This window comes from Heloderma suspectum, chromosome 1, assembly GCF_057233095.1.
Source record: "Heloderma suspectum isolate Gila_16-S chromosome 1, 16-S_ref, whole genome shotgun sequence".
NCBI classification, from domain to species: Eukaryota; Metazoa; Chordata; class Lepidosauria; order Squamata; family Helodermatidae; genus Heloderma; species Heloderma suspectum.
In genome coordinates this window covers 184,942,593-184,969,873 of record NC_139458.1, presented here as the reverse complement: position 1 = coordinate 184,969,873, position 27,281 = coordinate 184,942,593, and the positions used below count along the sequence as shown (strand labels likewise).

Sequence of the window (27,281 nt, the reverse complement as noted above, 5' to 3'; positions counted from 1 at the left end):
AGCGCTATTGTACTGACACTTGAGCACAGTCCGGGAGAGAGCGGAGGACAGGAAGGCCTGGCGTGCTATGGTCCATGGGGTCACGAAGAGTCGGACATGACTTAACAACAACAACAACAACAACAACAATTGTACTGAGCTTCATTTGAGAAGAGAGGGAACAGTCTATCCTTGACTCTATTTTTGGCAAAAATAAACACTAGACCAATCCAAAGAATCCAGGATGCAAAGACTCAAGTAAGGTGGGAAAGTTCCTTACAAGCTCTCGCAGAATTTTCTAAGAGTGCTCGGCTTTTCCTGATTGCGTCTCTGTCGAAACCAACACTGAATGCTGCGTACATCCCAGTCCAGCTGCTTCGACAGCCCTTCTAGCCTCTTCTCATCTGGATGCTATAAATAAAAAAAGGTCAAGTTACTCCTACACTGACATTTCACAAGACATGTTCATATCAGATCCCAATGCTAATCATCAACAAGTTACAGACATACAAAGATCCAGTATGTTAAAATTCTAGCTTCGCTATGAATTTATTTATTTATTATTAAATTTATTAATCGCCCATCTGGCTGGTCACCCAGCCACTCTGGGCGATGTACAACATACCATAAAACAATTTAAAACAATAAAATTCTACAATAAAAACGTTTTTTAAAATACCCTAACCCACCCCAAATGCCTGCCTGAACAACCACGTTTTTAATGCACGACGGAAGCTCATTAAAGAGCTTCAAAATGAAGAGTCTTCAAAATGGCTTTCAGCCGGTTAGATAATCACCAGCCTCCATTTTCAGTTTGTAATTAGGAGAGAGAGAGAGAGAGAGAGAGAGAAAGAAAGAAATTTTAATTATTGCAAACCTAAACATACAGTGCCTTGCATAAGTATTCACCCCTCTTTGACTTTTCCACATTTTGTTATGTTACAACCTAGAATTAAAAAGGATTTAATTAGAATTTCTTGTCACAGACCTACACAAAATAGTCCACAATGTCACAGTGGGGAAACAATCTACATATTTTACAAAATGATTTACAAATAAAAAACTGACGAGTCTGGATTGCATAAGTATTCATCTTCTTTGTTGTGACACCTCTAAATAAGCTCTGGTGCAACCAACTGCCTTCAGAAGTCCACCTGTGTGCAATTCGAGTGTCACACGATCTCAGATTAAACACACCTGTTTCTGAAAGGCCCCAGGGCTTGCTGGGGAGCATATCTAAACAAACAGCATCAGGAAGACCAAGGAGCTATCAAAAGAAGCCTGGGATAAAGTTCTGGAGAAGTGCCAATTATGGTTGGGTTATAAAAAAAATCCCAAACTATGAACATCCCCCGGAGCACCGTTAAATCCATTATTACAAAATGGAAAGAATTTGGCACAACCATGACTCTGCCTAGAGAAAGCCATCTGCCAAAACTCAGTGACCGGGTAAGGAGGGCATTAGAGAAGCAACCAGGAGGCCAATGGGAACTGTGAAGGAGCTGAAGAGATCCACAGCTGAGATGGGAGAAATTGTCCATGGGACAACTATCACTGGATGCTCCACAAAGCTGTGCTTTATGGAAGAGTGGCGAGAAGAAAGCCATTGATGAAAAAAACGCATATCAAATCCCATTAGGATTTTGCAAAAAGGCATGTAGGGGACATAGCAAACATGTGGAAAAAAGTTTGCTGGTCTGAGAACAAAATTGACCTTTTTGGCCTTACCACAAAATGCTATCTGTGGCACAAAGCCAACAGCGCTCTGAGAACACCATCTCCACGGTGAAGCATGGTGGTGGCAGCATCATGTTGTGGGGATGCTTTTCATCAGCAGGGACTGGGAAACTTATCAAGATTGAGGGCAAGATGGATAGAGCCAAATACAGGGCAATTCTAGAGGAAAACCTGTTTCAGTCTGCAAAGGACTTGGGACTGGGGCGGAGGTTTACCTTCCAGCTGGACACTGACCCTAAAAACACAGTCAAAGTTACACTGGAGTGGTTCAAAAACAAGAACCTGAATGTTTTAGAATGGCCCAGTCAAAGCCCAGCCCTCAATCTGAGTGAGAATCTGTAGCAAGACTTGGAAATTGCTGTTCACTAACAGTCCCCATATAACCTGACAGAGCTTGAGCAATTTTGCCAAGAAGAATGGGCTAAAACTGCAGGATCCAGATGCTGAAAGGTGGTAGAGACTTACCCAAAAAGACTCACAGCTGTATTTGCTGCCAAAGGTGCTTCTACCAAGTATTGACTTATTGGGGTGAATACTTATGCAACCAACAAATGCCATTTCGTTTTTAATTAACTTCTGTGCCACAATACAAATATTTTGCACCTTCAAAGTGTCAAGTATGTTGTGTAAATCAAATGGTAAAAATGCCAATTAAATCCATTTTAATTCCAGGTTGTAACACAATAAAATGTAGAAAAGTCAAAGGAGGGTGAATACTTGCGCGAGGTACTCTGTTACTTGGATACAAGTCCCACTGAAATCTGTTGGGTATTTTACAAACTAAGGCTGCAGCCCTTAACCTAGAGTAAGCCCCACTGAACTCAATGGGGCATACTTCTGTGAGGACATGCATAGGATTGCACTCAAAGACTGGGTTCGGTCAACACGATAACCCACGATGGGTTAAATAAGCCACAATGGCTTATTTAACTCATTGTTGGTTATCACGTCATCTGTCGGGAATGTTTTAATCCATGATGGCTTATTTGGCCATAATAAGACACTCTGATAACCCATAGTCTGCAAGAAGGGTTATTTAACCCACCATGGGTTATCATGTCATCTGGTGCTCAGCATGGCTTATTCCAATCACCTACAGAGTCGCCTGGTAAAAGCAGTCAAAACTATTGTGGCCACTCTGCTCCAGCCTGCAGAGGTCTTTTTCCAAGATCTGACAAGCAGCAAAGGAACAACTGCAGCCAAACGAGCACAGCCTTCCAGATTTTGCTATGGTGCTACTCGCTACAGCGAAGTTACACAATGACAAGCTTCCCTGATCTCTACTCTGAACCTGCACAACTTGGGGAATAGGGAAAGAACTGCTCACTTTGCCATGATGAAGGACAACTTCAAAACAATCCACTAGAGCAGCGGTCCCCAACCTTTCTGGCACCAGGGACCAGTTTCGTGGAAGACAATTTTTCCACGGGGGGGGGGGGGGGAAATGATTTTGCTGGCAGACATCCAGCTGCTGGGATGCAAATGGCGTCTGCCACGCGGACGCCATTTGCGTCCCTGTTCTTTGCAGTAATAGGCCACGTAAAGATTTACGTAGCCTATTACTTGAAGAACAAGATGCATTTGCATCCCAGCGGCCGGAAGTCTGCCAGCGGCCGGAAGTCCACCAGCCACTCCGCAGACTTGCTGTGGAGTGGAGCCGGCCAGGGCTGGCAAGGGTTCTGGGGGGGAGGGATGGATTGCCCCCCCCCCGCGGACCCAAGGTAAGGAGGTTTCGCACACCCCTACGGCCCGGTTCCTAGCAGGCCACAGACTGGTACCAGTCCGCGGCCCGGGGGTTGGGGACCCCTCCACTACAGCATCTGGAGGCTCCCCATGAGGGCACCCCACCTGTGAAATTTCACCCCATTCCAGCAAACTGTCAGGGAGTTAAAGCTTCCACTCCCTTTTTTCCTTCTCTGGTCCCTTTTCAGGAAGAAGCAAAATGTCTAGGGAGTGGGGAAATGCAAAATTGTGCTTTTGCACAAATTCACTTTAGCGCTATAGAAAACAGAAGCAGCTCTGCCAGGAATGTCTGGGGGGGGGGGGTGAAATGCGCAACTCCACTGTATCCCTAAGGTGCTATAGCACTTTAGCATTTTTCAGTCAATAAAGGCTTTAGAGCTAAAGCGAAATATACCTGCTCTTGTAAGGGCAGGTAGCTTTAGCACTATAGTGAACAGAAAGGCTGCACCAGCAATGCCTGGGAGTGGGGGTAAAATACACAACTCCACTCTATTGTCATCGATTTTGGACAATAAAGGCATCTATGTCAGCAATGGCTCTGGGGAAAAATGCACAGTTGAGGGTTTGTCCCAATCCTGCATACCCCCAAGGGTTTAGTTTCGCCATCCCCTTTTTGGTGCACCTGGGATATTCCCTCCTATAGGGTAATTGTGCAGGGTGCATCAGGTACCTACTGACCAGGAGAACCTGTATGTGAAGTTTGGTCCTGATCCTGCAAACTTCTAAGGTTCTATACTCGCCATCCCCTTTTTGGTACACATGGGATTTTCACTCCTTTATGAGTAATTGCGTAGGGTTTTGATGGTGTGTCGGATGCCTCCTGACTAGGGGAGGCTGTGTATGAAGTTTGGTCCCAATCCTGCAAACTTCCAGTGCTTTAAAGCCATCCCCCACCCCTTGTCGAAGTGATGCTGGAAGCGCTGAATTAAGCCCCTGTACTTCACCCCACACCTCTCCCCTCTCATTGGGATATTGTGGAAGGTTAAAACAGGCTGCTGTGAGGTTGTCAATGGTTGAAACAGTGCCACTGCTCAAGCAGGAAGGCTGCAGCAGGATGGGGGCAAGGGGATGACTCAGATTATGCACAGTAACTTAATAAATTACTCATAGTACCTTATTAGCCCAGTCCTGTGATGGGGCACCGAGGACTATCTCAAAATAAGTTATTGTGAGTAGCTTATTAAACCACCATGGCTTAAGGTGATGTCTGAATGTGGCCATGGAGTGCTCTTGTAAAGGCAGCTCTGGTAAACAGCTTCAGAGTTTTGCAACCTCTTGATAAAACAAGCTCTCTTGGATCCAAACTATATGTTCAAAAATATCCTTCCTTACAGCTGCACCACCTTTAGAATGCCGGGGGTAGGTGGAGGGAGGGGCCGTGGCTCAGTGGTAGAGGTTCAATCCCTAGCTTCTCCAGGTTGGGCTAGAAACTTTCCTGGCTGAAACCAGGAAAAGCCGCTGCTAGTCAGTGTTGACAATACTGGGCTAGATGGACCAATGCTCTGACTCGGTATAAAGCAGCTTCCTTTGTTCCTATATGGAAAAGACACCTATTTGAATAGGCAACTGTTCAAACAAACAAAACTACCTTGGCAATACAGGCTGCAATCTTAAATATGCTGACTCATGAGAAAGTGCCCCAAGATTTATAACAACAGCCTACTTTTTTAAGGCCCAGTTCAAAAGGTACCTTTGCAGTAGTTCCTGGTTTAAGCGAGCCCCTGATGGGCCACCACAGATGGCTGGCAGGCTGCATTTAAATTACGTATTGAATCAGAATGTAATTATTTGCATGGGGAATACAGCCTGCTAAATCCAAGGCGAACTGGCATACAGAAAAGTGTGAGCAATTACAGACGGACTTTACATGAAAACACAGAACAATAAAGAACACGCACAAGCATCCCTTCCCCTGTGAAGGGAAAAAGAGAATACTCTTTCAGAGTATACTCTAGCACGTTGGGCTGGTGTATGCACCTTGCTGAGCTTTTTATCAAAAGCAAACCACAGCAGTACCAATCTTGCAATCTTTCTATCTTATCAGGAGGCTCCAAAGGATAGAGGCTGCTGCAAGGATACCTGTGCTTTATCTAGGAAGAAACAGGGCTAACTCTATGATGACTGAATCAAAAACAAATTCTTGTGGTTTTCTTCTTGGAAAATGCAGAGACCAGAAAGGTAAACAGCAATCTGAGCATTTCTCATTACTTCACCAAAAACATACAAAGTTCTGCAGTTCCTTTAAAAGTAAGATTTAACTCTGCAAAGTCAAGAGACAAGGGGTTGGATTCAATGGTAGTCTAACAGCCCCATTCATTTCAATGGGTCCACTGTAAGTAGGACTAAGATTGAACATGATCCATAGTCATCAAGAGCAATGTATCTTGGGGCATGTTCCGTCTAATGCAAGCCTCATTGCACCAAATGAATTCAAAATAAATGTCCAAAATGGGAGGCTGACGGCAAACCCCACACATCTTCAGTTCTGCATCTATAAGACTTTCTAGTTACTAGCTAGCATTCACTAAACTCTCAAGAATAATCAGTGCATTTGCTTTCTCTAATGAGTTTCACACTTATGGAATTTAAATATTTGTAGTATTTTATTTTTATTATTATTACTGAGCTACATTTGGAAGGCAAAGGCAACCATTTTCTTTTGCCATAGAAAGTTTGGGAACAGAGTTATTTTTTTCTCCAAGTGTCTAGATGCCCTTTATTCATTTCCATTTCAACAGGGAGTTCCATACATGATTACTATCAAGCCTTGATAGCGATCAGAGGAAGAAGGATGTACAAAGGCTACAAAAAGGCATTTTATGCAGACAGTGTACAGTGGATAAGACAATCTGGGTTTGTTTGAAGTATAGATAGAATAAACCACACAGTTTCTCCAAATTCAGACATAAAAGGAAACTGCAGTTTACTCAACATTGAAAGCAGAAGCTTTCACTCTCTTCCCCTCACACATGGAAGAGGAGAAGGGCAGAAGGCGTGTGCTCAAAGCTCGCCATTGCTCAATTCTTGTAACACTAAACTATGGCAAGGGGAAACTATGGTTTAGAGTTGTGTCTGAACCACGCGATAATGTAAATCTTTAAATCAGCGATTTGCACAGATCCCGAAATCTGCAAGTTCATGCTAACTGTTAAAAAAATAGCCATATCTGGGCCCATTCTTTGTAAAGAACGTGTGCCTTTCATAGTGACATTTCTTCTGGGTGCACAGTGCTTCAAACATGCTGATCAAAACTTCATTTTCCCCCTGGTCTGCATTGTCAGAATGGAAAGAATTAACAAAACACCTCTCTTGCTTCTTCAAAAGTGCCAGATGGGAAAAAAAATAGCACTGACTAAAGTCTCTCATCTTTTTTCCTCCACTTACAACGGTGCACAAGTCAAATCCTTTTTTACTTTCTCCACTTCCCTGTGCCATTTCTTTCAAACACCCCAGTTTTCCTGAAAGCTTTAGGGAGCAATCCTATGGTCACCAGACACTGTCGAGAGATATGCTCTTTTCCAGGAACTGACCTCTCCCAATGTCTGCGCTACCTCCGAGGCAGCGTGGAGAAGCCCTATCCTCCACGCTCAGAAGAGGAGTGTGGAGTGACTGAAAAGTGACTGAGTGTGGAATGACTGAACGGCTGGGGCCGTTCTGGGGCAGGGATTGTGGAGCTACGTGTACGACACATCCTATGTGTCGTACACGCAGCCTCCTCTCCCAGTTGGCCCCCTGCGCCTAGACAGCCAAAAACGGCTGTCTAGTGGAAAATAGCAGGGCTGGAGAGGCGTGGAGGGAATGATCCCCCCGCCCCGTGCCTCTCCTGCCTTGCTTAGGATAGGCAGTCGCCTCCATGTTCGGAGGCGGCCGCCTATCTTGATAGGATTGTGCCCTTCGCTAGTTTTAATTTCAGTTTCTCTTCTACAGAACCAGCCCGACATTTTGCTGCCTGAGGTGAAACAGAAAATGCACCCCTCTCTCCGTCAAGTCAAGGTGCATAGTATCCCAGGCTGGCCAAGTTATTTTGGCACCTCAGGCAGAAAACCCCACATGTGCCTCTCCCTGGGAGTAAAAATATGAAAGATAGATAGATAGATAGATAGATAGATAGATAGATAGATAGATAGATAGATGATAGATAGATGATAGATAGATAGATAGATGATAGATAGATAGATAGATGATAGATAGATGATAGATAGATGATGGATGGATAGATAGATAGATGATAGATAGATGATGGATGGATGGATAGATAGATAGATAGATAGATAGATAGATAGATAGATAGATAGATAGATATTAACAACGTGCAGCCCTTTCATGATGCTCCAGATCAGTTTGCCAATGTATTAGTTTTGGGAAACGTGTCCTGTCTCAGGTACTCATATAGATAGCATATACAATTCCATCACGTATAATGTGCTCGTAACATCTTGGCTTGGCATAAATCCTACCTACACACAAGATGAAGGTTAAGAGCAATATAGTTTTAAGTGGGTAAGCTTATCACAAGAGCAATAGGCTGCTTCAAAGGCTATTCATCTCCCCATGCTGAAAGTAACTTGACTTGATTTACACGGAGGTAGCCTCCGTGAGACAGGAAGTTGAACTGGAAGAGAAAATCAAAGGTGTACACTCTAAGAATACAGCTGCCACAAGCCAGAGCTTGCTTACTTCTCACTATGGTATATTATTAACTGCATCATGTAAGGGAAAGTATGATAACTTTGCCATTAATTATCCTAATTATCCTACCTTCTTTCTACCCATTTTAAGGCTGCAATCCTGTGCACACTTACTTAGGGGAAAGAGCTATGGAACTTAACCAAACTTACTTCTGAACAGACACTGCTTGGATTGCCCTGTAAGGAAGCTATGTGGTCTCCTCAGTTTTAGTGGGAAGGGAGACAAGCAGGCTGAGAGATGGGGTTGGGCATCAGCTTGTGCCCCAAACTTCACTCTGTTTATCTTCCCCTTAAAGAAATCTCTCCAGCCTGAGAAGGCAAATTTCTCCCCTTCAAATCAGTACCTCAACTGAGAGATGGGGAGGGGGAACAGGAAGGTGAATGGGTGCTCTGCACACAGAGAGCCCCATCAGCTGGTGGTGCCAACTTCTATGCATGTCTCAACATGAAAATGGGGGGAAGTGCAGGCTTGGGGGTTTGCTGTTCACTCTTTCCCAGACACCTTCAGCAAGAGTGGAGCATTGGCGACAGATGGCTGTGCCAGCTGGAGCCCGGCTGAGCCAGCTGACTGAAGCACGGCCAGCCAGCTGCCAGTGGCTACTATAGTCTATCACCAGCGCTCCACTCTTGCTGCAGCTGAAATGCACAGCAACTGAAAGCAAAGCCTGCCCATGGCCACTCCACAGCCAGGCCCAGAAGGCACTTGGCTTTCTTATAGGCTGTAGGCAGCAGTGGGCGGGGAAGAGAAGCTGCCTGGCAGCAGCTGCATACAACCAAACAGGGAAGGTGACAGCAGTGCGAAGGGGGAGTTGACTGGTGAAAGGGCCTGGCAACAGCAAGTGAAATGGTGATGGGCTGCAGCAGACAAAGTGGGTTCCAGGCACCATTCTGCTACTCCTCTCAATCCGCCATGTGAGACAAGCAACCTTGGTACAGCTGGGCCTGTTCTTCTGACACCCTGTAATATCTGTTGTTGTCACCTTTATAAAATGATGCCATGGAAATATAAAGTGTACAAATAAGCTACACTTAAAACACTCTGCAACTCTTCGGACATGTGTTTACAAAATGGCTGCTGCTGCCCCAGGTTTGAGTTCCTCAGAACTGCTTCCTTCCTTGCACCCACCTATGGAACATAACATATGTGGTATCTATACAACTTGTGCCCTCAAATTTTATGGTAATAGTCCCACAAATGTCAATATGGTGTGTGACCCAGATTCCAAGCATGGAGCTGGAGGTGCTATTATGACAGGCCACTGTTTACACTCCAGCAACAGGAGCTAGGGCTAGGGGACAGAAATGCTTTTGCGGGAGGATGACGTCTAGTGTAATCAAAGTCATTTGACTGGAACCACTTGGAGCCAATTCAGTTCCTTCTCTTGAAATGTCATGGACAGGTCACCTCAGTATTACAGCAGTTTCGGAGCACATATTTTATCAATATGATAATTTGTCTTAAAATCTGATTCCTATAGTGACAAAAACTAAAAGTTTGTTTTTAAAGTCATCGTTGAGTCAAACGGAATTATCCCAGTCCAGGCCCGTCAGCGTGCAGCATTCTCAGGCAGCTGCCAGGGCACTGAGAGGACCCATTGCTCTTGTCTGTTCTGGGCCCCTTCACCTGTAAACAATGTGTTTTCCCCAGCACTCCAATGGGGACTGGGGGACTGGGTTTGCAGCCAACACTTTCAATTCATAGGGTGCAATCCTATGCATGTTTAGACAGAAAAGGTCCTATATGGCGGCTGGGCAATGCTGGGATGTGAAGGAGTTTTTTTCTGTTTAAACACACACAGGATTGCACTTTTACAGTGGTATCAATATAGCATCACTCCAAGGCTTTGTGGGAAATTTAAATGGCAGTTTCCACTTCTGCCACCCACTGCTGTGGAGTAAGCCTCCTTTGTTGACGAGGGGGAAAGGTTCGCCCGGAAGTCATTTTGCCAAGGGCATCTTCAAGCTTGAATTATATATTTTTTTATTTATTTATTGCATTTATACCCCGCCTTTCTCCCTCTCGCAAGGAACTCAAGGCGGCTTACATTATCCTCCTCCTCACCGTTGTATCCTCACAACAACAACCCTGTGAGGTAGGTTGGGCTGGGAGTCTGTGACTGGCCCAAAGTCACCCAGTGAGCTTCCATGGCCAAGTGGGGACTAGAACCCGGATCTCCCAGCTCCCAGTCCGTCACTCTCACCACTACACTACACTGGCTCTCATTTTTATTTCATACTTGATGAGAATCTCTTTATTTTTCCAGAGTAAATAAAACAACAACAACAACAACAACAAAGATTTTAGGTAATTACAGTACCTTTGTAATTGCAGTGAAGACCTTTTCAAGAATAGCATTAGGCTGAGCTTTTCGTGGTCCATGGACCTGGACTTTGAGGCCTAAGCCACATGGCTTGGCTATAAACCTACAAAGTTAAAGAGACAGGAAATAAACCATTAGATGCAAATGGTCAGAACTGCTCACTGCAACTCATTCACATAGGCTTTCTTCACATGGAGCTTTTATCCTGCAATTGAGATTGCTCCTTCATGGAATTTTGCGGGCTCTTTACATAGCCGTGTCCCTCCAGTGCATCTCCTGCACTAAATGCCCTTTGTTCCATTTTGAAATAGATGGCAGATAATGAGCTATCAAATTACTCCGTTGTGTTCTGCTTGAGTTCCCTCCGTGAAAAGAGGAAAAGCGGCAAGACGAGGAGCGAGATCAGTGAAAGATAATGGAAGACTCAGATACAGGGAGAAGGAGGGGGAAAGGGGAGGGGGTAAAGGAAGCGGGTGAAAAAGGGAGTCGCTGTGATCCTGCATTTAAAATGGAAGCAGAAAGCCCTATTTTAAATGCAGGATTTTAGGCTGGTGTAGAGATGACCATAGTGGGAAAGCATGATTTCCCACTATGCCTGAAATAAGCCCTTGTGTTGCGAGAATAGAGAGAATATAGAATATTTTATTACGTTTTACCATGCTGCGAACTGCCCAGAGAGCTTTGGGTATTGGGCATTATAGAAATGTAATGAATGAATGAATGAATGAGTATAAAAGAGGAGAAGTTTGTAGAAACAAATTATAAATAATTATTATAAAATGCTACAGAGGCTGACTTCTGAAGCTTTAAATTCCTCCAAAGGCTCTTGTGTTTCTTGCTGAAGATTTCAAGACATAAAAAACTGGAAACATTAGAGTCTGCTGTAATTTAAACAGAAACGTTCACGATTACAATTATTTGATTTCACTAATGAACAGAAAGAAAGTCAGACAAATGATGGGCTTCAGGACAAAAAAAGATAACACGAAACAAGTATTTAAACTCATTTACATAGAACTTCCAACACAAGCAGCACTTAGAGAGACAAGAAAACAAAGGCCTGTGGGTGGATGGGGTGGAAAAGAGAGAGTCACAAGAGTTTCTCTCATCAGCTTTGTCAAATGCACACAAATAAAATATTTTCAGCTTTAGCAGAGAATAGCGTTATCCACATAACCCACCACAGATAATCGTGTTTACTTGTGTATTTGTGTCAGGGCATTCCTGTGCTGCTGGGGACATTTATCTCCCCCATCAGCAGTCTCTTGACTGGATATTCTCTATGTCAGAGCGCTCTCTCTCTCTCTCTCATTCTCTCTGTGTGTTTAATCTTGCACCCTCTCAGCTGACAGAAGCAACACACAGATGAATTCAAAGTGGATAGCAAGGATGGTGCCCAAAATAACGTACATTCGATTCATATGCTGGGGTAGCTAGATTAGGGAAAATGACCCTTCGTCTCTGCTCAGCGTCTTCAGCTATGGAATCTCCTACAGAGTTGCCTGGGCAAGGCTCTGGTGGTGCCTTTAAGAGCTCTGCGATCCGCAGCAGCTGATAAAAAGCTCTTCACATCCAACAATTGAGTCTACACGCTGCGACAAGCTTCACCTTGATTCATCACTGTGAAAGGCAAGAGAGCCCTGCCAGGGTGGCCATCCTTTGTGTAGAAGAAATTGAGGTCCAGAAGAAGTCTACTACGGAGCAACATTCTATTCTAAAATTAATGAGTTGCAGCCAACAAGTCAAACCAAATACTGAAGTAGAACCTGTTAATAAATGTGCATATACAGCAAGGACTTGGGGGTGGGTGAGATCAGGAGGGGACAGCTAATGCGGGTGGCTTAAAGAAGAAACACACCATATCTACAAGCTGGGACAAGGGCCTAATCACAGGCTGTAAAATGTATACTCGATGCTGCAATAAGCAGGTGGAAGAGAGAAGAAGAAAGACCACAGCAGGGCAGGGAGGGAATCCTCAACCTTAGTAGACAGTAAAGCAGCAACTCCCTCTCATACTGGGTCCATGTTTCTGGGTACATAGTAACCCATCATGGAGGCCCCAGACCCTGAATATACATAGTACATCAGGCACAGAGGATCCCACCCACAGCCCTAATTCCTAGCGCAATGCATGCAAAGATTTTTCCACAAATGCCTATGGAAACACAGCTCCTTCCCAAAGAGAGTTTTGGGAAAGACATGCTAATGCAGCCTCCCCCAAGCTGGTGCCCTCCAGTTGTGTTGAAGAGCAACTCCCATCATTCCCAGACAGCATGGGGATATATATTTGGGCTGCAGGACCTCTGTTTGGAGGCATCTGACAATAACAGATAACCACCAGAGATGTAACTGGTAAGAGCAACAACTATAGCAAATTCTTCAAGACCTCAAAAATCATTTGTCCTTCTTACAGGCATAACAGAAGTAAACTCTTATCATCACATAGGCAATGCAGTTACATCAATGGACTTGAGTCTTATAAGGTTGCCCAGATGAGCTTCCAGCATGAGAGGGACAGAGACAAGACCTGGTTCACCCACAACGAACAACCCATGGTTAACTAACAGAGGGTTGTTTAGGAGTGCAAGGGAGCAAACGAGCATGCTGGCCCTCACCACTCACCTGCTTCCAATGTGCTAAACCATGGGTTGTTTCTCCCTCAGCTACCTGGAGTTCTGGGTTTGGATGTAACAGAGGACAACCCAGGGACAGAGCGTCCCTCAATTGTTTAATTAAAATTGTTTAATTTAATTCAATTGTTGAATTGAGTTCAACATCAGAAGCGGGCAAGCAGTTGGGAGCCAGTATGCCTGCTTATGTCAGGAGCGCCCTAGCGGCCTCTTTCAGTAGACTCCAAGAGCCAACTCAAGACACAGAGGAAAGGATTCTTTTCAAGGCTCTAATCCTTTTACAACTTAATGACTCTTTCAGATGCTAATCACCAGTAAGCAAGGAACAGCAGAGTAGCCTATGCTCCAAGTAGGCAGCTGATCCCCGTTTGAAGGAAAGTCACTTGAAGACCCTGAACTTATGGGCTAGGGAGAGATCCTCCCTCTTTCCCTTGGGTCCACAGGAGGCGGCTGTTGCTTGTGCGCCAAATGGGCGCTAGGCCTCCTTTCCACGCCCTCCATCACTCGTCACTCCCTGTGTCTGTGTCGAGCATCTAGCAAGCCCCGTTCCCGCACTTTCCCACTGCTAGGATCACTATCTCAGGAATGCCGGCAGGAGGAATCTCTGCCAGCTGCTGTGCCTGTGAGGGATGAGCTGGCTCCTCTCCCATGGATTGCTGATCCTCCTCAGAATCAGAACTGCTCTGGGGTTCTATCGGCTCAGTTTCCACCCTGACAGCTTGCTCCCATGCATACCAAAACAACCCATGGTTAACAAACCGTGGGTTGTTTAATCATGCAAACCAAAGCGTGTGACTTGGTTCGCACATAATGGTGGCAAATGCTGGATTAATTAACATACAATTTGCTGCATCCAGACACTATTGGTTAATTGTGGGTTAAACAACTCAGAGCTAACCTACAATTAGTAGTTAGTTTAACTGTGGGTTCTTTTAACCCCATAGGTTACCTCAAGGACCATCTCCCCCTATACCAACCTCCCAGGCCACTACGATCTTCAGAGGAGGCTTGTAGTCCATGTGGCATTCCTATGGATTTCCATTTGGTGGCAACATGAAGACAAGCCTTCTCTGTGGTGGCACCCACATTAGGGGATTGAGAACATACCCCACAATCCTCCCCCATTCTCTCTCAACAGGGAAGCAAACACTACCTCATTTGCAATTGCAGGAGCTCATAATGTGCAACATCAGCCACATCACACATTATCTCCATGGGAAAAAATATGTATTTCATGACAGTCCATGTCAGTCCAATAAGTGATTCAGTAAGTCAGAGGGAGGGAACCTGTGGCCCTCCTGATGCTGGGACTCCAACTCCCATCAGCCACAGCCAGCATGAGCAATGGTCGGAAATGATGAGAGCTGCAATCCAACATCACCTGGCACATGTTCTCCACCCTTGCTGTAAATTAACCTTGCCAGTAGGCGACAACCATAAAGCGCCTATAGATGGCACCAAGAAACAATTGATTTGTGCGTATTACATCTGGCAACATTAATTCAAATTCTTTTGTTATTTCATAACAAGCAATGTGATTTCCTGAAGAGCAAAGTAGTGGAGGAACAGAGGGTATAATGAAGAGTCTCTTTCCAATATGAAATGGCATTTCTATTGGTATTTTGAAAAAAGACACACTGTTCTTTTCCAACAGTTTCACAGCAGATTTCCTCACATCGCCTACATTCTGCTCTCTAAAGGGCAGACTTCTGTTAGGGATTTGTAACTGATGATATTCTGGACTAATCAGGATTTTAAAAAAATCTGTGACAGTTATCCAGAAAGAATTTAGATAAAGTACTGTAGGCCACCAGATAAGCTCAAGGATTTTTTTTCTGTCTCTAGATACAAAAGGAAAACTTTAGATAAAACAAAAAACATCACACAACACATGCAAATAACAGTATCCTTAGCCATTGCAGATGACTGCTTTTGTAGTCACTGATAAAACCAAGTATTTCAGATATATTCTCAAGACATTTTTGCATTAAGGTAGTCGAATTCACAAATGCTCTTAAGGATTAAATTTGCAGAAAGAGAGACTGCAGTGGCTCAAGTTCAAACTTCAGTGGAATTGCACCTGAACGGAGGTCTACTATTACAATTGCCCAAACTATATTTCTGCAACTTTTTAACTGTACTATATATAAATGCCACATAAACAGAAAATGTTCTAAACATGCAGACAAAAAGGTCCTGGCACAATCCTCCCCAACCTGGTGCCTTTGAGACATTTTGGAGTACAATTTCCAAGATTCCTGACCATTGGCCATGTTGGCTGGGGAGTTGGTCCAAAACACCTGGAGAGCACCGGCTGGGGGAAGGCTGTCCTAGCCGGTAACTACCCTGCCCACTGATCCATAACCTGTTTCCTCCTTCAAAGTCCATTCAGTTGCTATAACTGTACTTATGCTCTTGACTTCCTAAAAAACACTCAACTACTCTTCCATGTCTCCCATATCCTTGGTGCCCACAGAAAATCCTCAGACATTATGGTCCTCATTTTTAGCAGATAATAGCCTAACCTACTTCATAGGACTGTTCAAGAATAAAGAGTGGGGCAAATATATGCAACCCTGAGCTTTTTAGAAGAAGGGCAAGATTATAATGTAATAAATAACATTACACAACATTAATTTTAGTTGCAAGCGGGTGGTTACAGGAGGTTATGGCTGCATCAGTGTGGTGTACATTTTGGGCAACTGATCTCCATCAAGATGCGAGCGGCCTCATACCATGCTTGCTAGGTCTCCAGAGAGCACCCAGGGGAGCGCTTTTCTGAGGGACTGCAGTAGCGATTGCACTGTCAAACAGATATGTATCACAGTTGTCAAACCCAGGTCCACCTGGAAAAATGTAGCCATACTGTCAGATATTGAAAGCAGCCATCAGCCAGGCAGTCAATTTCTCCTTTCCCCTCTAAATCTACTTCTCCGCATCTTGCATAGGGGAACTGTTGCACCCCATCCTTTTCTATCCATCCTCCTAGTTCATCACACACACCCATCAAAAATCTCCAAATTTATTCCTGCTGAGCTGTTCAAACAATTTTTAAAATTTAGAAATCGGATTCAAATACTGACATTTGGCTAGTATAATCACCATCATAAGAACATACAGTGGTTGTATGTTAATACTGTTTGACGGGTGGCCCGTCACCTAATTTAGTCTCTCAATGTTCATATATATATTATTACTAGCCCACATTCCTCTATTAATGTAAAAGAGCACATCTTAAAATAACAGTGCACATTAGTTAGAACAACAGACTTTTAGAATAGCAAATACAGATGTATTATGAACTCAAAAATAAATACTTCACAGCCAGCTGGTTAACTTCTCATGCAGTATCTAAAAATAAATAGCTCTTGAGGTCTAAGCTTTCCGAAACAATGGGGGTGGAGAGGAAACATTTGCTCTTTCGTAGTGGTTTCAAAGTCATACTTCTACGATATTTAACACAGTATAAAACAGTATTTTATAGTATGTATCTTTAATATCTCCCATTTGCTCTTCTTCAGTATAAGACACCACTATGCTTTTCACATAAATTATCTGCAACTACAGGACAGGATCCCCACTACTTTTGCTATGGGAATGCCACCACAGTGGGCCCCTCTTTAGCATCTTATCCTCCAGTTGCCTGGCATAATATGGGTTTAGGCAATCTCCATATCCTCTGATGTGGCAAGTACTTCCATTACAGAAGTGGAAGGAAAATCCATCCCAAAGTTAATGTGGGGTAGCATTCATACAGTAAAATGGGTAACCTACCTTCTAGTTCTATGGTGCAGTTCAGATGTGCAAACTGCCACATGGTGACTACTTGCAGTACAACCATGTATGGCCTCTCCAAGGGGCAAGCTGTTTACATGATGTTGCTCACACTGAGGCTCCACCAATTTTCACCACACAGTTGCAAATGTTCATAGGGGTGCACTGGGGACTACACTGGACAGAGGAAAACCATCCTGCCAGTGTTTGTAGAGTTTTCAGAATTCTTTGGCAAAGCTAGAAAACTTGAAAGCCAGTATGCTAGAAGAGATTTGTTTAATAGTTTCTGGAATCAAAACATTCCCAAAAAACAATTTAAGCCAATAGATTTGTATTTATTACAATTGTAACAATACAACAGCACACCAAATTCACCAACCACATATGTAAGCCTTTGAGAATGACAGTTGTCTTTATATTTGATACTGTAAGCAGCAGAAGCACAGAATTAAGAGAAGCAGCCTTCTCTCTACCATGGCAATATTGTGGATAATTTGTTTGACATTACAAGTAGCAGATGTTATGCAAATGACATGCATTCTTATGGTGTGTCACTATCACTTCCTCTAACAGCAAACTCAAATGGTGGGCGCTAACAGAACTGGAGTTAAATATGGAGCCCTGAGAAATACCAGTATACTTCGGGGAAGCCCTTCCCCTCCCAAAACAGCCCAATATGAACATCCTCGGGTGCCATGTAATGTTACGGTTAGTTGAAAACAGTAGATAAAAATCAATTAAACTTTTTTTAAAATTTAAATTGGATTTTTTAAATTTTAATGTTTTTTAAAAAATGATGTAAAATATTAAATCTCTCACACATTAAAAAATAACATAGTTACAATTATATCTCATCATAAACACCCTAAACCTATACTTACAGCCTCAAACATGGCCATTCAATTCAATTTTTCATTTCTTGAAAATGCCTCTGTCCAGACTAACTACCAGCCCTTGATTCTTAAAAGTTCTGGGTTTTCAGTTTCTGTTTTTCTGACTAAAGTTACATGTCCAAAAGCACATGCTAGATAAAATTGGTCTTATGTTTATGTGGCGCTGGGTAAATACATGACTGTATTCATACTGTATAGTTTAAGGCGTACAGTTAAAACATCTTTGCCGTATGCCTAAAAAAGCCATGCAAGATGGTTCCTAGAAAGTGAGGGCAAAATACTGAAGAGCAAGCTCACTCCATTAGAACTCAATGGGAGGGTTTGAGTCAAATATACTTATTACTCATGTCAAATCCACTTTCTGACATGTCACTAAGTTAATTTTGTGTACACTTCAGTAGCCAAGAGACACCGGGGATAACAGGGCTCAAGGTCATGTAAATAGAAGTTCCCATGTCACCAAAGCGCAGGCAGATCAAACATGATTTTTTTAAAAAAATTCCCATCAGAAATAAGCGTCCTTGTGCTTCTTTTCAAAGGGGGTGTATCAGTTCAATGATAAAAACCACTTCACAGATCATATCTCGGTATTAAGACTCAGGGTGCAACCCTTTGAGGCACAACCCTCACAGCAATCCAGCGCAGAGCAGGAGGAACGGTGGAGGCAATCTTCGCCTCCGCATTTCTCCTGCTCTGTATTTCAGCTAGATGGGCTTCTTCACCCATCTAGCTGAGGCATCAGGAAGGGGGAGGGAAGGAGGCTGGAGGATTCCTCATAAGCTGGCTCCCCCAGTCCCCTCCCTTCCCCGCCCCTGGGAAGACCCCCCCCCCTTATCTTCCCTCTGAGATCGTTTTTGCAACCTCAGAGAGGCAGCCAACGTGGCTCTCTCCATGCCGGCTGCGAGGGGGAGGGGGGAAGGAGCTCGGACTCCTGGATCCAAGGTCAAAGCCCTGACCATGGATCCAGGAATCTGAACTATTCCTTCTAGAGGAAGGAATACAAATAGATTGCTCTATTTCCCCAAATGTACACATCAGTTGTGCACATCTTTGAAATATATGCATTCTTCTCTCACTGATGAAAGTGCATTTGCCATGAACAGTTTCAGGCTGGGCCAAGGCAAAGTGAAACAGAGAGTAGCAACAGTGGAGAAAAAAAGAGAAGAAACATTGTCCAGTGTGCAGGTTCCAATATTCTCATACTTAATCTCACAAAGTGCCCTGGGTACTAATCATAAGAAAGACCCTGTATGGGAATATTTTTTAAAGAAATACGGTCTATAGGCAAAAAAATAATAGCAATAATGAAAGTGTGCAAAATATAAACAGTGCAACAAAGAGATGCATGTCCTGGTTTTAAGACTGAAGCAATAGTGCAAATAATGCTTTGTTTAAAGTGTAGAAAAAGATAATCAACAGCCTACTGAGCATAAAAAAAACAGGATATATTTTGATGAATATGATCTGGGATGCTTTTAAGGCCTATCTTAGAAGGCAATGTATTATATGTACTATTTTGGAGAGAGAGAAAAATACAAAGTGTAATAACAGGTAGAAAAATGTCAAATGGTACATAAGGGAAGTTAAAGTACAGAATCCAAGGCTTCATTAGACACACTTAGGTAAGTAAGATAAACTTAGGCTTATTGATGTGCATAGGTCATTATTATAACAGAGGCAAATTTTATTTGAATATGGAAATAAGTCAGGAAAGTTATTGGGTAGCAAGACAGAAGCAAACTGCTGGCAACAGAGAAGCGATTTACTGCAGGAACAAGACTTGTGAAGATGGATACTAATTTTGCATATTAAGGTACTGCCAGTGAATTTGCCAGTTTTATTATTTATTTACAATATTTGTATGTTACCTTTACCTTACCCACATCTAAACAGATTCTGGAGCAGTGAACAACAAGAGATAAAAGGAACAAAAGATAAAAAGAATGAAACATGATATTAAAATTATTCTTTAAAAAACCGAGTGCCAATAAAACCAAGGCTGGTTAACCAAGGAAGCCTTCCTGGAAAAGAGCTGTTTTCAGGAGGCATCAAAAACAACCCAGTGTTGGCACCTGCCTGACCTCCAGAGGCTGGGAGTTCCATAGGAAGGGAGCCACTGCCTTGAAGGCTCTTCTCCAGGGGGACTCCAGTTGGGTGGGCATAGGTCCATGTGGAACCACCAGGAGCATGCCCTTCTGATCACCACAGTGACTGGGCAGGTTGGCAAGGGAGAAGGTGCTCTCTCAGGTGTCCTGGCCCCAAGATGTCTGTTTGTTTGTTTGTTTATTTATTCATTATTTCTTTATTTACAACATTTGTATACTGCTCCACATTTAAACAGATTCCAGAGCGCTGAACAACAGATAAAATGAACAAAAGCTAAAATGAAGAAACATGATATTAAAATTATTTGTTAAAAACAGAGTGCCAATAAAATCTGGCACACTGGTACCAAAACCTTAAACCTGGCCTGGTAGGGAATGGGCAGCCAGTGCAGTTCCCTCAGCAAAGGAGTTGCATGCTGAAAAGGGGCAGCTCCCCACAACAACTGAGCTGCTATGTTCTGCACTAGCTCCATCTTCTCGAGCAGCCTTAAGGGCAGCCCCACACAGAGCACATTGTAGTAATCCAGTCTTGAGGTTACTAGCATCTGTACCACTGTGGCCAAGCTATCCCTGTCCAGGAGAGTCCATAGCTGGTGAACCAGCCAAAGCTGCTAAAAGGTGCTCCGAGCAGCCATTGCCACTTGGGCCTCCAGTGACAGTGATGGATCTAGATGTACCCCCAGACTATGGACTTGATCTTTCAGAGGGAGTGCAACCCCATCCAAAACCGGTAATGTGCCTATCTCCTGGACTCAGGAACCATTCACCCACAGGGCTTCCACCTTGCCAGGATTCAGTTTACTGGCCCTCATCCAGCCCATTACTGGATTCAGGCACTAAGCCAGGTCTTGTGCAGCCTATCCTGATTTTGATGTCATAGGGAGCCAGAGCTCTGTGACATCAGCATACTGATGGCACTTGGCTCCAAATCCCCTAATGACCACTCTCAGCGGCTTCCTATAGATGTTAAACAACATTGGGGAAAAGAGGGTACCCTGTGGAACCCCATGGCTCAATTGCCAAGGGGATGAGGAATGGTCACCCAATGTTACTCTCTGAAATTGTTCCTTGCAGGTAGGACAGGAACCACTGTCACACAGTGCCTCCGATATACATCCCACTAAGTCCATCTAGGATGATACCATGGTCGCTGGTATCAAAAGCTGATGAGAGGCTGAGCAGAATTAACAAGGTTGCACTCCCCCTGTCCCTCTCTCGATAAAGATCATCCATCAAGGTGGCCATGGCTGATTCAATCTCATAACCAGATTGAAACCCAGACGGGAATGGGTCTAGAATCTCCTCTAGCTCTTTTATGTATCCTTCAAGAGTGCCAGCACTTGCTCCACCACGACTCTTTTAAGTACCTTCCCTAAGAAAGGGGTATTTGCGACTGGGTGGTAATTGTCTAGTACTGTTGGGTCCAGAGTGGGCTTCTTTAGGAGTGGTTGCACTACTGCCTCTTGTAACACAGTTCCTCCAATGCTCATCCCATGGAGTCGATCCAGGACGATACCGCGATCGATGGTATCTGGCAGGAGTGCCCCGGCAGCCTCTTTCAGTCTACTCCAATAGCTAACTCAAGACACTGACAAAAGGATTCTTTTCAAGGCTTTAATCCTTTTACAACTTAATGACTCTTTCAGATGCTAATCACCAGCAACTAAGCAAGGAACAGCAGAGTAGCCTATGCTTCAGGTAAGGCAGTTGGTCCCCGTTTGAAGGAGAATTACGGGAAGACCCTGAACTTATGGGCTAGGGAGAGATCCTCCCTCTTTCCCTTGAGTCCTTGGGACGCGACCATTGCTTGTGTGCCAAACGAGCGCTACACCTCCTTTCTGCGCCCTCCATCTGTCGCCACTCCCTGTGTTGGCGCCGAGCGTCCAGCAAGCCTCCCTCCAGCGCTCTCTCGCTGCCAGGGTCACTATCTATCCCAGGAATGCTGGCAGGAGGAATCTCTGCCAGCTGCTGTGCTTGTGAGAGATGAGCGCGCTCCTCTCCCATGGATTGCTGTTCCTCCTCACAATCAGAACTGCTCTGGGGTTCTATTGGCTCAGTTTCCACCCTGACAGTATCGTTCTGCTGATGAGCGACTGAGCAGAATTAGCTTAGAATTAGATTTCTCCTTGTGCAACAGAATGTTACCTTCCTCTCTTCCTCCTCCAGCCCCCATGGATGGTTGGGTCCCCCCATGGCAGATCTGGAGGAGGACGAATCATTCCACTCTGTTCCATTGATGGAAACCTTCCATCAGTGGAAAGATACTAGCTGGATTTCACCCTATCAATTTATCAAAGATACAAAAAGAACCACCAATAATACGTTTTATAAATACCAATATGTATTCAATAGACTAGACTATAAAATATTTTTTACAGAGGCTTTAACAGCATTTGACTTCAGGGAAGAAATCATCACTTGAATAAACATAGTTAAAACCAACAGTAAGAACTGAAGGCTTTTATCACCAATATTATTGAATCTATGTATTGATATTTTGACAATAGAAGGCAGTTTAGATGGACAGATGACAGAGATGTACAAGATCAGTCGGTATATAGATGACAGAATCATAGACTTGTAGAATAGTAGGGTTGGAAGGGGCCTACAAGGCCACCAAGTCCAACCCCCTGCTCAATGCAGGAATCCAAGTCAAGGCATCCCTGACAGATGGCTGTTCAGCCTCATCTTGAATGCCTCCAGGGTGGGAGAGCCCACCACCTCCCTAAGTCATTGGTTCCATTGTTGTATTGCTCTAACAGTCAGGAAGTTTCTCCTGATCATAGAATCATAGAATCATAGAATAGTAGGGTTGGAAGGGGCCTACAAGGCCATCGAGTCCAACCCCCTGCTCAATGCAGGAATCCAAGTCAGAGTATCCCTGACAAATGGCTGTCCAGCCTCGTCTTGAAGGCATCCAGTGTGGGAGAGCCCACCACCTCCCCAGGTAATTGGTTCCATTGCCGTATTGCTCTGACACTCAGGAAGTTTTTCCTGATGTTCAGTCGGAATCTGGCTTCCTGTAACTTGAGCCCATTATTCCGTGTCCTGCACTCTGGGATGATCAAGAAGAGATCCTGGCCTTCTTCTCTGTGACAACCTTTCAAGTACTTGAAGAGTGCTATCATATCTCCCCTCAGTCTTCTCTTCTCAAGGCTAAACATGCCCAGTTCTTTCAGTCTCTCTTCATAGGGCTTTGTTTCCAGTCCCCTGATCATCTTTGTTGCCCTCCTTTGAACCCTCTCCAGCTTGTCTGCATCCTTCTTAAAGTGTGGTGCCCAGAACTGGACACAGTACTCCAGATGAGGCCTAACCAGTGCTGAGTAGAGGGGAACTAGTACTTCCCGGGATTTGGAAGCGATGCTTCTATGAATACAGCCCAAAATAGCATTTGCCTTTTTTGCAGCCACATCACATTGTTGGCTCATATTCAGCTTGTGATCGACAACAATTCCAAGATCCTTCTCGCTCGTAGTGTGGTTGAGCCACGTATCCCCCATCTTGTAACTGTGCATTTGGTTTCTTTTTCCTAGGTGCAGAACTTGGCATTTGTCCCTATTAAATGTCATTCTGTTGTTTTCTGCCCAGCACTCCAGTCTATCCAGATCACTTTGAATTTTGTTTCTGTCTTCCAAAGTATTAGCTATCCCTCCCAATTTTGTGTCATCTGCAAATTTGATCAGCATTCCCTGCACCTCCTCCTCCAAGTCATTAATAAAAATGTTGAAGAGCACTGGGCCCAGGACTGAGCCCTGCGGTACCCCACTCGTTACCTCTCCCCAGTTTGAGAAGGTCCCATTGATAAGCACTCTTTGAGTCCGATTCTGTAGCCAACTGTGGATCCACCGGATCGGTGTTTCATCTAGCCCACTTCGAGCAAGTTTGCTCATCAGGATATCATGGGGCACTTTGTCGAAAGCTTTGCTGAAGTCGAGGTATATGATGTCTACAGCATTCCCACGGTCTACAAGGGAGGTGACTTGATCAAAAAATGAGATCAGATTTGTCTGGCAGGACTTGTTTTTGACAAATCCATGTTGGCTTCGAGTAATCACGGCATTGTTGTCAAGGTGCTTCCAGATGGATTGCTTTATGATCTGCTCCAGAATTTTCCCAGGGATTGATGTCAGACTGACTGGTCTGTAGTTCCCAGGTTCCTCCTTTTTACCCTTTTTGAAGATAGGGACAACGTTAGCCCTCCTCCAGTCATCTGGCACTTCCCCGGTCCTCCATGATTTCTCAAAGAGAATAGACAGCGGTTCTGAGAGTTCTTCTGCCAGTTCCTTTATGACTCTAGGATGCAGTTCATCTGGCCCTGGAGATTTGAACTCATTCAAAGTAATGAGGTGTTCCTTGACCATATGCCTGTCGATCTCAAGCTGCAATCCTGCCCCTTCAGCCTGTACTTCGCCTTTGCCAGGGGGGTCATAGACCCTCTTTTGGGAGAAGACTGAGCCAAAGTAGGAATTGAGCACCTCTGCCTTTTCTTTGTCCTCTGTTATCATTTTGCCATCCTTATTTAATAGCTGAACAACCATTTCTTTCCTCTGCCTTTTACTATGCACGTAGCTGAAGAAAGCCTTTTTGTTGTTTTTAGCATCCCTCGCTAACCTCACCTCGTTCTCCGCTTTAGCCTTCCTGACGCCATCCCTGCAATTCTGTGCTACCTGCCTGTACTCTTCCTTTGTTACTTGGCCTTCTTTCCACTTCCTATATGTGTCCTTTTTTGTTTTCAGGTCATCCCTAAGCTTTTTGTGAAGCCACATTGGCTTCTTCTGTTGTCTTCCACCTTTTCTTCTTGTTGGAATTGCTTGTGATTGTGCCTTGAGAATTTCCTTTTTTAAAAGTTCCCACCCATCTTGGACTCCTTTTCTCGCTAGCATTGCTTGCCATGGGACCTTACTGATCATTGTTCTGAGTTTATTAAAATCAGCTTTCCTAAAATCCAGGGTACGCGTTTGAGTACACTCGGCTTTTGCTTCCCTTAGAACCAAGAACTCAAGTACAACATGGTCGCTTTCCCCCAGAGTTCCTGTAACTGCTACTTTATCCACTAAGTCATCTCTGTTGGTTAGGATCAAGTCAAGGATAGCCGATCCTCTAGTTCCTTCCTCTACTTTCTGTAGGAGGAAGTTATCCGCCACACAAGTCAGGAATTTCCTGGAGGGGCCATGTTTTGCAGAATTTGTCTCCCAACAAATATCGGGGAAATTGAAGTCCCCCATTACTACTACATCATGCTTCCTTAAAACATTGGCTATTTGCTTTTCAAAAGTTTCATCCTTGGCTTCTCCTTGATTGGGTGGCCGGTAGTAGACTCCGACCACCAGGTTCCTTTTATTCTTTGCTCCATTTATTTCAACCCAGATGCTCTCGATGGGGCTACCAAGCTCCTCCTCCTGTATTTCTGTGCAGAGATATGTATTTTTCACATACAGTGCAACCCCGCCTCCCTTTCTGTTCCTCCTGTTCTTTTTGAACAAGTTATATCCTTCAATTGCTGTATTCCAGTCATGAGAGTCATCCCACCAAGTCTCAGTTATACCTATCAAGTCATAATTTCCCTCCTGTATTAAGAGTTCAAGTTCGTTCTGTTTGTTTCCCATACTCTGGGCATTAGTATATAGACATCGAAGACCATGTGCTTCATAGTCTGGCTTTCTTCCTACCTGTGTCTGAAGACTATTATTGGACGCTATCAGAGCTGTTCTCTCCATTGCAGTGCATGCGCCTACGTCCATTGTTACCCCCAACATTACATCTCCCTTCCCCGTAGGATTCAGTTTAAAGCCCTCCTGATGAAGTTCTTCATGCTGTGGCCAAACACATTCTTCCCAGCCTTTGTGAGGTGCAACCCATCCCTAGCCAACAGCCCATCTTCCAGGAAGTATAGCCCGTGGTCCCAGAATCCAAATCTCTCTCGTCGGCACCACCTTCGTAGCCAGTCATTCACCTGGAGTATTTTTCGTTCCCTTTCTATCCCTCTTCTAACTACTGGAAGGATGGATGAGAAAACTATCTGGGCCCCAAAGTTCTTGAGTTTCCTTCCCAAAGCTTCAAAGTCTGACGTGATCTCTTCGTAGCTCCGCTTGGCGGTATCATTTGTTCCCACATGGATGAGAAGAAAGGGATACCTGTCAGTGGGCTTTATGAGTGCAGGCAACCTTTCAGTCACGTCTCTAATCTGTCCTCCCGGGAGACAACATACCTGGCGAGTCCACGGGTCTTCGCGACATACTTGGGTCTCGATCCCACGCAGCAAGGAGTCTCCCACTACTACCACTCTTCTCTTCTTCTTCTTGTAGGCCTGGGTTTCATCGCCTCTGTTTGACTGACCTTTAGCCTCTTGCTCACTCTCATGCAGGTTCCCCTGTGATTCTTCCTCTGCAGGCTGTCCTCCAGTCTCATCTGCAAGTACCTGGAATCGGTTCCACAGCTCCACCGCTTCCACTGGTGCAGAGTGTCGTCTAGTTCTTCTTCTCCTAACTGTCACCGTTTTCCAAGGAGTATCCTCTACTCCATTTTTCTTCACCTCAGCATTTCCCACTGCCTCATCTTGCTGTTGCTCTTCAAGCTTCTGGTCTGCCCTTTGCTGCTGTAGTTCCCCCATTCTGTCCAAGAACTCTTCGTGTTCTCTTATTCCCCGGAGGGTTGACAGTCGCCGCTCCAGTCCACTTACTTTTTCCTCCAGCAGCGTGATCAACTTGCACTTGTTGCAGGTGTAGGCCATGTTGTTCTCAGGCAAGAAAACAAACATTGCACACACCTTGCAGGTCACCACCACTGGAGAGTCTTGTCCTTCCATAGCCTCTTTTCCCTTTTTGTGTCTAGCTTTGTGATTGTTCTAGACTAGCCTGTGCCTGCTCCTCTACTCAGTAGAGGTTAAAAGCAGAGTCCCACTGGTGTGGAAGTGTGTGTTACAAGACAAATAAATGAAAAAAAGTTAGTAAAAAAAAATAAAATAAAATAAAAAATGTTAGGGGCCTCCCCCTTGACCTCCCCTGGTCAACTCCCCTGGCCAACTCCTGTTTGCTCCCCCTGTTCGCTCGCTCTGTTCGCTCGCTCTCTGGGAGCTTGCCTGCTTCTGTAGTCCCTGGACCAGCTGGAGCAGCTTGCTCTGCTCTGCTCTGCTCAGCTGGGAGGCGGGAAACAGGAATCAGCCGGAATCTGGCTTCCTGTAACTTGAGCCCGTTATTCCGTGTCCTGCACTCTGGGATGATCAAGAAGAGATCCTGGCCTTCCTCTCTGTGACAACCTTTCAAGTACCTGAAGGGTTCTATCAAAACTCCCCTCAGTCTTCTCTTCTCAAGGCTAAACATGCCAAGTTCTTTCAGTCTCTCTTCATAGGGCTTTGTTTCCAGTCCCCTGATCATCTTTGTTGCCCTCCTCTGAACCCTCTCCACTTTGTCTG

General features: G+C 44.5%; 1 protein-coding gene across 2 annotated transcripts in view; it reads right to left on the bottom strand.

Moving 5' to 3' along the window:
* CERS6 (ceramide synthase 6) overlaps positions 1 to 27,281 on the bottom strand; it is a 150,698-nt gene that overhangs the window by 105,019 nt on the left and 18,398 nt on the right. For both annotated transcript variants that reach the window (XM_084812136.1, XM_084812146.1), the window contains exons 2-3: positions 10,466 to 10,571; positions 260 to 390 (exon numbers count right to left, since the gene is read on the bottom strand). In XM_084812136.1, coding sequence (XP_084668262.1) covers positions 260 to 390; positions 10,466 to 10,571 — 237 coding nt within the window. The remainder of the gene's footprint in view (positions 1 to 259; positions 391 to 10,465; positions 10,572 to 27,281) is intronic.